Here is a 13113-nt window from a genome sequence, read left to right on the forward strand (position 1 = left end):
CTTTGGTAAGAACATTTTTTACATGTACAATTATGTTCTCTGCTCTCCAAGAATCATAGAGTGACCTGAAGACACAGTTCTTTTCCTCTTTTGCTTGCAAAGAAGGTCAGCTACAAATAGTATATCATTTGAGAGATACTTAATGGCACAATGTTGCGCGTGGGTCACCGGCCAGCAGTGACCACAGAATGCTGTGGATGGCTCGACGAAAACATGCGAGAAAAAACATGCAGAGACAGACTAGTTTCTGTGGGGAAGTAGGGACGAAATGGCCACCCCCCTAGTGGGGAGCGCGCTGATTTACCGTCCATACCTGCTTTTATTGGGCTCATTTTGCATAATAATTCAGGTAAAGTACAGTACTCATTAGGGGGATGTAAGGAACCATAGAAAACAAAGAACTCTGCCGGTCTATTGAGTTGGGGGTCAAAGAGCTGTAAGATTGAGGAACAAAATAACTTCCTCCTAAGACCCTTCTCATTCAACTGAGAGCATCTAAACAAAGAAGGTTTCACAGTAGTTTACATGTTCTTTCTTAGGCCTGATCACCCCGGGGAATCCGCACTTCTCAGTACCGAGCTGCACCACCCTGTCATTGTTTCAGGCTTAGGTGGAGCAAGGGAACTAAGGCAACTGGGAGACAAGGAGGTTTTTTTCCCAGACACTGAGAACTCAGGCTATGTCAAAGCCCAGGAGCGAGGGTCCATCATCCCCTTTTGCTGCAGCCCCCCCAAGTCCTTCTTTTGGGGGGGCCTCCCAAAGTGATCGTGCCTGTCTTAGGTCGCTTTCCCCGTGGGGAATCTTACCCATCTTTGGCTAACCGACCAAGCTTTTTGGGGTTCAGTCATGAATAAAGCAGCAGAAGCAGCATTCCTGCCAGGAAGATAAGCTTTTGTCTCCTTGCTGGCTTACGGTTCCAAGGGCATTCCCTTAGCCTTAGCCTTAGCCTAGGCGGGGGTTTCAGCTTCTGATACCAGTCAGGGTGGTTCCCAACAGCACAACCCTGGTGTCAAACACAACTTGGAAATATACCAGAGCAAACAATCAGATACATTTAATAAACAAATATAATTAGTAAGTACAAAGTGTGTGTGCCACATCTAGGCTTGTACATCACTTTACCACCCCCCCAAAACGAACAAAAAAACCCCCCAAACAAACAACACCTAAAAAAAGTAAAAAGATCTGACAATAGCTGCTTTACCTGTCCTATAGTCAACTGGAGCTGAGTTGTGGCTGCTGCCTTTAGATGAGCCACGAACTCTTTGTGGCTCATCTAATGAGGATTCTCATTAGATGAGGAGGATCCTCCTCATTATGTAAGACTCAGGATTTTACCTGCTCTTAGAGGGGTGGATAAAAGGAAAATTGTCTCTCTTTTCTCTTACTGATGATGGTAAGAGGTGGTAATGATGATCCACTATCTGGATCAAATAAATGAGATTCAAATGATAGAATTTGTTTTTATCACAGTTTAGTGTCAGTTGAGATTATTGAACTATAGTTTGGACATGTCTGCTTTACATGCCCATGTGACTTCTAAACAGGAGTTGTGGTAGTGGCACTGAGGCTATGTTACAAGGTGCAGCCAAGAGGGGGGACCCCAAATGGGCATTTGAAATGGGGTCCAGAACTTAAGGTGTCCAGGAGATTTTAAGATGTCTCCATCCCCCCACCCAGGGTGTGGGTTGGGGGAAGGGACAAATGGAGCAAGGCCATTGAGAGCTGTTTTGCATAACAACAGCCTTGCAGCTACCCTCTGGTGTGGTCATTTAACATATCTATAGCCTTTGGCTGGTTGCTTAGATATGTTAAATAGCTGTGATCATCTCTGAGCCAGGGGAATGGAAGTAACTTCCCCACCAAGATGTGACTGGGGGCAGATCCCCCAAGCTACAGCGCCTGCATGGGAGCTCAGAGAAGATTGGCTCCAGGACATGGGGGCCACACCTGCCCAGACTCAAGATGGCAGCCCAGTAAAGCTGGAAGGATATGAATTCTGGCATGTGAAGCCGAGTGTGGGAGGAGTCGGAAATGAGGCTGCAGAGGAAGATTGGCCGCGGGGATTTAAAACCCAGGCTTGGCGGCCATAAGGAAGGAGAGAACCATGCGCAGCCCTGAGAAGGAGAACCGTGCTGCTTTAGGAAAGAGAACCATGCGGCTTTAGTAGAATAGGGAGGACCTCAGCCATTGAGGGAGAACCATGCTGCTTTGAGAAGGAGAGCCATGCACAGCCCTGAGAGAGAACCACGCGGCTTTGGCAGAGTGGGGACTCTCCCCTTCCCGCAGCCCTGAGAGAGAGAACCATGAGGCCTGGACAGAGTGGGGACCCCCACAGCTTTAGAAGGGGAACCACCACCTGGTTTTAGCAGAGATCCTGGTGACTCAGCCGAGGGTGCCGGGAACCCAGGGAGGTCTCCCAGTCGAGATAGAGGACTAACTAAGAACCAGAGGACTGTCTGAGCCATGGACTTCGTTTTCCTTCCCTGAGATACGGTACTCTGGACTGGGCAAAGGGGGAAGGAAGGAAGGACTGTGTCTGTTTGTGGGTGCTTTAAGGGACTTTAGGATTTTTGTTAAAGACATTAGGTCATTACTTGAAGTTTGTATAGCATTAAATAAACATTTCCTTTCCTTTTCACAAATCTCAGGCATTGAGAGACGTCTTTCCTAGGGCGGCGGACAAAACGGACCTGGGGCCTTCTTTCAATAATAGTATATTGTCTCAGGCCCCCCTGTTCTGTTCTGTAACAGCTATGGGATCCCTCTTATGGAATATGTATTCATTATCTGTAATAGGAAACCTCCTCTCCCCCGAATTGGTGGATAATAATTAATTTCAAAGCTTTTACTTCAGAAGTAAAAAGAGTTGCTTAGGATTACAAATTTAGTGATTTTGAGTAAGACAGAATTTTAACTTCTATGAGAAAGGAAGTACTTTCTAAAATTGTATTTGAAAAACTTGAGTACTTACTAAATTGTGATTTTAAACGCCATTATTTGAAGGTAAAATTAGTGAGAAATGTTAATCTATTCTGTATCATACAGAAATTTAACCCTTTTATGTCCTGCTTGTCAGTAAATTGTATTCTGATGTATTTTTAGTTCATAATGGTAGTGAGTGGTTTTATAATGTTAATTTTTCGAACTCTCCACTAGAGAGGGAAAATCCAGTGTGCTTTACTGGCTGTTTTAGTAAGCAAGAGCCCTCTGGGGTTCGTTTCTTCTTTAGGGTCCATGCCCTTGAGTTTTATAAGTTCAAAGATGGCACATGGGGTCAGATCTCATGCCAGCTCCAGTTTCCATTCCTTTCTTTCTCAGTGACCTCATTAAGGCTGGTGAATGTTGCGTTGTTTTGTTCTTTCAGTTACTGTGCTACTGTGTGCATTTTGAAGTCAATTTGGACATTTGACTTACTTTTATCACTTGTTTTACTCATTGATAATGTTAGAGTTTTAAATGTTTACAAAAACAAAATGATTTTTTTGTAAATCTAAGTTATGGTTAATTTAGATTCAGTCCTTCTGTGAAAATGGTGCAGTAGATACAGAAGGGTCACTGGTATTAGTGGGAGACCTGTGAGTGGTTCTCCTGATTCTTGATGCTGATGGAGTAGAGCTATATGCTCAAGTCCTTTGAGTTTTCAAAACATGAAGGATGAGTAAGGGAGACTTGTAAAACTTGCAGATTGAGACTGAGGTACATGGAGGGTCAAAATTCCTTCTACCCCCTTATGGATGCTGCCTTGACAATATTTTTAGATTTTCCCTTTTTTATATCTTATAATGATTGGTATTTTTATTGTTATAACAATTTTTGGATTTCTAATTTTTAGCATTAGTTCCCTGATCTTTTACTATGAAACTATACCAATTATTTTTTTTTAAAGATTTTATTTATTTATTTCTAGAGAAGGAAGGGAGGGAGAAAGAGAGAGAGAGAGAGAAACATCAATATGCGGTTGCTGGGGGTCATGGCCTGCAACCTAGGCATGTACTCTGACTGGGAATCGAACCTGCGACACTTTGGTTTGCAGCCCACGCTCAATCCACTGAGCTACGCCAGCCAGGGCTTATACCTATTCTTTTAAAATATATTTAGGTGCTTACTGTGAAGTTGCCTAGTTGTGCTTTTTTGTATGTATTGGTGGAGTATCTAGTTGATTGAGAAACTGATTTGTACAGATGTTGGCTTATGTTTATGAGAAGCATTAGTTATTGATAAATAAAAATGGTGTGTTGTAAATAAAAACTGGGAGGATGGCCAGAGGGAAGGGGAGGTGAGGGTGGGGCAATGGGAATCTGTAATAGTGGAAGCAATAAAAAATAAAAAATAACAACAATAAAAATAAATTTAAAAGTGGTGTGTTGTAATAAAAAAACTACTGAACTGAGAGTCAGAAGGCATTCTTGTTTTTACTTCGTATCACTTAAGTTTGTATTTTGGGGCAAGTTTAATGAACAACTTTGGACCTTTTATATAGCTATAAAAGAGAAGAGGTGAACTTTGATTATTTTAATGATCTCTTCCAGTTCATCTGACATCCTGTAATTTTTTAATGCTAAAGAGTTGCCTTTCTAGAAAGCGAAGTATTTTGTTAGTGATTCTATGTTATTTCCCCACTGTGTAGGAATTTTGAAAGTTGCATTTTTGTAATAACTCAATTAGTATTTAATATATCACTTATATTCTGTTGTATACTGACGATTTCTGAAATCATCCTCAACCTATACTTATCTCTCATTTCTCCCCCATTTCCCAGTCAGAATGTTCCAGCTTATTACTTCTAGAAAGTTCTGCACACTTTTTTACTTCCATATTTTTGTTCATACCATTCCCTTTTATGAAGCCTTTCCCATCCACTCACAGCCACTTTGAGCCCCTATAACATTTTTTGAAATCCTCACCCAAGAATATATTTATTGATTTGAGGGAGAGAGCGGGGTGGGGGTGGGGGTTGAATCTGAGACCTTTTTGGTATATGGGACGGCGCTCCAACCATCTAAGCCAATTGGCCAGGGCTTTAACATTTTGTTCATAATTATTTTGGCTTTATATGATAGTTGTTTATGTATTGTGTTATGCTGTATATGAGACTATGAACTCCTTAAAGGCAGGTGCTTCATTTTCATCATTTTACTAATTTATTACTGAATCATAATATTTTTCACATAAAAAGGACTTTATTAGTATTTGTAGAACTGAATATATAATTAATGAAAGATACAGTCAATGGCTATGAACAGTGTAAAATTAACAATTAACAGGATAATAAGGAAATTTACTTAGCAATTTTGAATTAAAGTTTGTTTTTACAATCTGTGCTGACTGCAAACATTTGTATTGCATGGTCCTTTATGTTGTATCATACCTGCCTCCCATTCATTTGTTCTTACAGACTCATCTACATACTTAACACTTGTATATGTTTTTTTCTCTGTAACCCACTTGCTTTCATTCATCATTATACTTTAGCCTTCCGTGGTCTTAAACTTTAAATAGTATCTAATTTTGTTAAACACATTCTGTCTTTGATTTATATGTATACTTTCCTGACTTTATTTCCTTGATTTTGTTCATAGGCTTATCAACTTTAATCTACTGGTATTCTTTTACACTCTTCAATTTACATTTCTTTTCTCTTGCTCTTTTTACTTTAGATAACTCATTCATTCTGTTTCCTAAGGCACAAGCCCTTTGGTTGCTGTCTCCAATTAGGGTTTAGTTAATGAGTATCTTAGAATCGGTCTAATGTTGGGGGTTGACCACTGTTGGGGGTTGACAGTGGAACTGCTGGCCCTCAGGAGTGAGCTTGGGCTAGCAGTCAGCCTGGTACTCCTCTGTTTGTCTAATGGGAGAATGCTGGCAGTGGCAGTGCAAGCTAGCACTAGCCCTTTGGTTAAAGGAGTTGATACTTATTACAAAACATGTCAGGTGCTAATGGGCATTTTTATAGATGAACTTTTGGGGGGATGAAACTTGAATTGTAGAATTTGTCAAACAATTTCAAAATGGTTGTGTTGTGCATAAATGAATGGGTTAGAGATGATCCCCCTCCCTCAGATTCAGTAATCTTGAGTTAATTATTGCCTGTGACAAATGTATGGTTAGTTTGGACTATTTAAAAGAACAAAGGGCAATAAGATGATGAGTAAACTGAAAAGATACAGGAATTATAAAAGGGATGAGGTAAAGAGTTGCCTATCTTTGTGCTACTTGCAGTCAGTTGAAGGATTTGGGGGAACATTGTGGTTAAGAAAGGGGACTTGAGAAGATAATGTGAGAAAGTAGCACAGAGGAAATTTCTGTTGGACTAAGTTTAAAATTATGTTGTTTTAGCTCTGTTTTTACAGTGCATCTCAATCTCCAAGAGTTTACTGTGTTACCAAATGTTTAAGTCAGAGATACTTGCGTAACAGTAAAGAGTAGCTAATACAGTCCTTAAGAAGTATACTGATATTTTAATTGTATTAACAAAATATCCTTTTAAGGATACAAAAGAGGAAAAATAGTGCACTTTCTATTCTGTTCTATCAGATATAGTAAGTAATCAGGAAATATCCAGGACGCTTTCCCTAGTGTTTGTAGAAGCATTTCATAGTAGAGAACAAAATTGCATATTGACTTAAACAATTTTGGTTAATTTTGATTTTAGAAAATATTAAGCCATTTATTTTATTTCAACAGGTATCTTTCAGATGAAGGTGTTGAAGCTTGCACAAGTTCTCCTGACAAACGCAATGTAAATGACATCATCCTGATTGCTCTCAATGTAGGTTTTATTTTATTAACATTTTTAATCTGGAAGCTATATTCATGAAAAATGTTTTATAGAATAAACTGGATTTTATGAGTAATATGGAATAATAAATACTTATTTTTTAGTGTCCATTTTAAGTTTACAATGATGTTTATTGAAATTGCTAATCTCATATCAGCAAATTATTAGAAATATATATTTCTTTTAATATCTGTTACCTGGCATCCAATGAAAAGGGGAAACATGTAATTAAAACTTATTTTTTTAACCCAGTGATCAGTTATATAATTTTATAGCATTTACATTATCTGTATAATAGCAGTAAAAACTGATAATATTTATTAAAACAAATTGCCACTAAATTAACATAGGAACTCAAGTTATAGCTTTTTAACAATTGTATTTATGATTGGAAAATAATATTTTCTGTTGATAAAAGTAACATATTAAAGAATACTTCATAAAACAGAAAATAAAAAAATTTAAGATACTTATAATTACTGTTAATGTTTTGATATATATTTCTTTCAAATCTTTCTCCCTCTACCCATTTGAATAGCTACATCATTTCCATTATTGGGATTGGCTTTTGGATTTTTTTGAAGAGTTATAAAAATTATTTTAAATATACATATAAGTAAACGAATATTGTGTTTTCTTCTTGTTTTTTTTAATCATTACTTAAGAATATATTTACTGATTTTAGAGAGAGGAAGGGAGAGAAAGAGAGAGAGAACATTGATGTGAGAGAGAAGCATTTATTGGTTGCTTCCCATATAGACCCTGTGGGAGATAGAAACAGCAACCTAGATATATGCACTGATTAGGAATCGAACCTGCAACCTGTTGGTGTCTGTGAGGAGTCCCCAACCAACTAAGCCACCTGGCCAGGGCACAAATATTCTTTTTATAATCTTGTAGTTACATTAGTGGGAATTTTCATGTTGCCTTTACAATAACAATCTATCAGCCAAACTTAGATGTTATGACACATAATTAAGTTCATAAGAGAATTACTGTCTGACATAATCATCATATTACTGTAAAATAGATGTAACATAAAGCAGAAATGGCAGCCACTGATAACATTTAAAATATAAATAAATATTTATATAACTGCATATAACTTTCTTTTCAAATTACTTAAATATATACTTATATAATGAAATGAATTTAAACAGTTACAGTGTGCTTTGAAATCTCATTTATCAGCTTCTTTGAATTTTATCAATAAGACTAACAAGGTCTTTTTTTGTTGGTGTATTTCTGAGCTAACTTTTTAATACAAGATTATAATTTCTTTTAAGTAAGCATTAGTTAGAAAGTATGCTATCTATGACTACGAATGGAAATACTCCCTAGTCACTTTTATTTTCTTCAACTTGCACTCAAGTTAGTGAATTCTATTTTCAAAGATATTGTAAAGAACTCTATTTTTGTTTATTTTAAAAAATCCAAAACATGATAAAGGGTTTTGTGACAATATCCCGCTCTTCTTTATTTTTCTTGTTTATTTACTTAGGTAAATAGCAATGAATTATTTATAATTGGGTGTGAAATTTAAACAAAACAGATCAAGATGAAGTATTTGCCCTGTACACATGAGAAGTGGATGATGACCATCGTTTTCATTATTAAGTAGTCTTTATAATTTTCTCTGAAATATATAGTTGAATACTCCAACCTAAGTTACCATATAACAGGAAAAAAAACTTTTAATCAAAATTAAGTCAACAGCAAATAATGTACTTACTTTTCAAGTTTATCACCTTTAAAAAACTTAGACACTTAATACCAGCAGTCCCCAACCTTTTTGGGGACCCCTTGTGGGGATCCCACCAGGGACCAGTTTCGTGGAAGACAGTTTTTCCATGAACTGGAGTCAGGGCCTGGGAAGACAGGAGGGGGAGCTCAGGCAGCAATGGCATGGTGTTCATGGACAGTGAGGAGCGAGGTTAAAGACCCCTGATTTATAGTATTTCTGTTGAATTATTTTTCAACTTTTGAATGTTGATCACTAGTTAAGAAAGACATGGATTACTGGCTCTTAATGAATACAACTTATTACATATGTGAATAATAACCTATGCACAAGCTTTCTTATGTTCCCTTTCTCTTGTTGGGGACACACTGAGCTGGTTCCTTTCACCAGTGATGAATAATGCAGTAAGATGTAAACAGTGTTTCTGCCCAGGGAATTCCATTAGAGGCTGGTAGCAAAGGCTTTCTTTGGACTGCTCATGAAGGTACTTGCTTCCTACATGAAACAAAATTCTAGACTCCCCCTGCACTCCAAAAAAACATGTGTTCACCATAAATCATATTGTTTATAGATAGTCTAGGCAGTGAACCACATTTTTAGTTAGGAAACAGTTCAAATGCAAAGTTCCCAGATACCAGTCCAGTGCCAGCCTTGCAAAAACAAGCCCTTATGAAGAGAGTAGCCTCCGAGCTGCTAGTGATTATTTTCTGTGCGGATTTTCATGTTGAAAAAGAAGGTTCTTTATTTTTTATATTGTAGAACATGGAGTAAGAATATTGAGAAATCCAACATGTAGTTTTAGTTTCAAATACATGAATTATTCAGAAAAAAATTTTAAAGTGCTAGCCGAGTCTTACTATGAATATTATGTATTAGTAAAACTTTAAAAACAGATTTTTTAAAGGTTCTGTATCATATAAAATGACTTGCCAGATAAACATTTTGTTGAACTTAACTTGAATAAATAGGAATCTTTTGTGTGTGTACATATGCATGTGTATTTAAAAGCTAAATTTTTCTCTGGCATAATTTTTTTATGTTCAATATAAGTGTATTTTTGGATCTATGTGTACTAGTGATCTTGGTGTAATGGCATCTGAATCCTAAAATTGTCTTCTAGTACTGTAAATTGACTTTGAACTTAGTATGTTTAAAGATTTGGTAGTTCATTTTCATTTTGCTGAAAGAGCAATGAAATAACATTAACTGTATGTGTGTATAACATTTTTAAAAATTATTTAAACTTGAAGTATGTTGTCTGTTTTGAGCCTGACAACAACTTTGTGAGATAGTTGCTGGGTTGGTGACTCCTCCCTCCAATCTCCCATTTCATGGAGGAATAGATTAACTGGATTTAGAAAAAAAAATTTTTTTTTAAACATTTAATTTATTTTTAGAGAGGGGGTAAGGAAGAGAGAAAGAGAGGGAGAAACATGTCAATGTGTGGTTGCCTCTCGTGCACCCCCTACTGGGGACCTGGCATGCAACCCAGGCATGTGCCCTGACTGGGAATCAAATAGGTGACTCTTTGCTTCACAGACCAGCTATCAGTCCACTCAGTCACATCAGTCAGGGCTGATTTAGAAAATTTTTGACAGTATCCAAGATCATATTAGTTAATGACAGTTTGCAGTGAATCAAATTTTAGACTAATGCTCATTTCTACTTTTATTTCAACGCCTCATTTTCACTTAGTTTAGTTCATAATTATTGATAAAAACCAGAAATGAGGGACAATGGTATATCATAAAATTTGTATGTATTCTGTTTCTCACATATATTTAATGTTGCTGCATTTGAGTGACTTCAAAATAATGCCTATGGCTTTATGAACTGTTAGTTATATTATTGACTTTTCAGATGATAAACTACATGTTTTATATTCACTAAAATAAACATAGCTAACATGAATTAAATGCTTGTTGTTTGCAAGCCATTGTGCCAAGTACTTCTCATGCATTAACATTTAATCTTCAAAACAATCCTAATACAGGGAAGAGTAGTATAAGAAAGTATTTTGTCCCCATATGTCACTCAGTATTTTCAAAGTGAAAAGGCTATGATTTGAAGTATGGTTTATAATTTGTTCACTCTGTTATTGGATGGAGGCTGCAAAAAGGGTAAGCCCAAAGCATTGTTACACAAATGTGTGGATTTGGGGCTTAGTTTGCCTGGCAGTTCATTTGGTGGGTTTTGGTTGAGGAGTGATTCTTGCATTATGTTCAGAAATAAATTATGAATCATGGTAGTAAAAGACTGGAAAGATCTGTGGGGACATAGACTTCCTTCTTAAGCTGACCACATATGGATATTTCAAATACAATAATATCCTATTATTATAGATGTTCACTAATAGATAGTTAAGACTCTCCTACTTCTCTATATGTATTCCTTTTATATTACAATAATTTTAATCATCTAGTGTTTTCTCCTTAAGTCTAACATAAATTTCTCCCTATGTGATTAAAGGCACTCTAAGTACCTTTAATCTATTTCTCTTAAGGCATTGCTCTTAAGGCAGTGAAGAGCTACTGTTTGCTATATTTTGAGGAATAACAAAATAATACAAATTTATTAATCGAAACTCACACCCTCAGTTTTCAAGATAATGTCTTAGCTTAAATTATTAGGCCTTTTTCATGAGTACTGACAGTTTTCCTATGAACAAATTTCTTACCATTCTTTTACTTTTTACTTCCCAAAGAAAACAAAAACCCTGAAAATTCTGCTTTTTATGAAGACTGTGGAATTGAAGTTCTGGTTTTATGCCAGAAATGTGATAACTCTATATTAGGCCTTCCTTAAGTTTTCCCTTTTTGTATTTTGCTTTTTAGTTTTCTGAGTAATATGTATTTCTGCATTTTTATATGGTTAGTTACTTGTTTACCAACTTCAGTTTTTATAATTTGTTTAAGCAAATTAAATACATGTTTATTAAGGGTAACTCTCAGTATAATTTCTTGTTGTTGCAGTGGAATTCTTCCCTGGGATATTTGCATGTTATATAGCTTTGTTATGTTATGGGTGTTATAGCCTATAGAATAATGTGTTTTCATGTCTTTGCATATCAAGCTTATATAGGATGTATATAAAATGTATACATTTTATGAATTAATTTGGTTTTGGATTGTGACATTACTTTTATAGTAAGGTTATAGTTTACATAAAATAAAGTTTTAGAATTCAGTTGAGAATATTAGTAAGTTAAAAGGTTACCTAAAGAGGTATGACCAGAAATAAGGCTATCTGTGTATTAATGTTCAACCTGCTGGTACACTTTAAGTAACACATGTGTGGGTCTGTGTTATTTGAAAAGATTGATTGTGTATGTAGATCTCATAATCAGCTAAAAGACATTTATTTAAATTTTGCTCCATAAACTTAAGTAATTTTATCTTTTGTTTGTGACTGGGATTAAATTTAGATTAACTTTTCTTTATAATTATATTTTAATAATAATGTTTTTTATTTTTAGACAGACTTGAGAACAATTGGCAAGAAATTTCTCCCCAGTGACATCAATGGAGGAAAAGTAGAAAAGGTAAAGAAAAATGTTAACTTCTTAAATTATGCTAACTGCAACAAATATGAATATACACTAAATTACTGGAATTATTTTTTGTCAATAGAAAGTGCAACTGCAAAATATTTTGGAAGCAAACAGGACACAGAGTCATTATTACAGTGATTTCCTATACACATGGAAAATTATTAGGACTTAAACTTTTAAACTTTTGATGACTTCTAAACATTTTTTAAATATTTTTGTTTTAAGAATTATAAGTATGGCATGTTTATGTATGAGACTTACCAGCTGTTATCAGAACTGAGGATAAGGACCTTTTCATACTTTTTAATTTTAGTTGCCTGTTATGTTTATTTACTGAACTTACTAATGTTAAATTATGATTGTAAGAGATACTAGGAGTAATTTGACAAAGCCATGAATTTAGTTATTTCTATCAATTTTCATTTACCAATGTGTAAAAATATGTATTTATGTTATAATTTTTCAGTGATTCTTCTAAAGTTCAAGGACACAATGTTCAGATAACAACTAATCACTCTTTAACTTCTTACTCATTCCTATTTAATTTCTTCTTTTTATTTGAAAATGCCTATAAATTGTGTGAGCCAAGAATTTTTTATGTGTTTTTGGTCACATGCTGTTGGTGTGTGTGCTGTTGGTTATTTTTTTGAATGATTAAGAAACATCATTAACCCTAATTTAAATAAATACTTTCAATATGTATTATGTTTGAATAAGTATTCTTATTTTAATACTCATATATTTAAAATATAGTTATTGCACCACAGATATTTTAAATTTTAGATAATTTAAAAGGTCTATTATGTAACAACATTTTTCATGTTGTTAATATTAATTCATTCATGCTATAGATGGTATTTGTTTAGAACTGTAAGAGTTTCTAATCCACACTAGTTTTTTGAGACAGATACTCAGAGAAGAGGTTCCATAAACTCCTCAGCAGTTAATTTTATTGTTTAACAGCACTGCATCAGCAACCTTTGATTATATTTTAATCTAACTTTCTTATGCAACAACTTAAAGCCCGTAATGTCTTTATCT

General features: G+C 35.2%; 1 protein-coding gene across 6 annotated transcripts in view; it reads left to right on the forward strand.

Moving 5' to 3' along the window:
* Window positions 1-13113, forward strand: part of TDRD3 (tudor domain containing 3) — a 163246-nt gene that overhangs the window by 48747 nt on the left and 101386 nt on the right. For 5 of the 6 annotated variants that reach the window (XM_045839149.1, XM_045839148.1, XM_045839152.1 and 2 more), the window contains exons 2-3: window positions 6688-6772; window positions 11998-12063. In XM_045839149.1, the coding sequence (XP_045695105.1) occupies window positions 6688-6772; window positions 11998-12063 (151 nt within the window). Of the gene's footprint in view, window positions 1-6687; window positions 6773-11997; window positions 12064-13113 lie in introns of those variants that run through there. The other variant, XM_045839154.1, reaches the window with a different exon arrangement.

This window comes from Phyllostomus hastatus, unplaced genomic scaffold, assembly GCF_019186645.2.
Source record: "Phyllostomus hastatus isolate PE091 unplaced genomic scaffold, TTU_PhHast_1.1 phas_contig_29, whole genome shotgun sequence".
NCBI classification, from domain to species: Eukaryota; Metazoa; Chordata; class Mammalia; order Chiroptera; family Phyllostomidae; genus Phyllostomus; species Phyllostomus hastatus.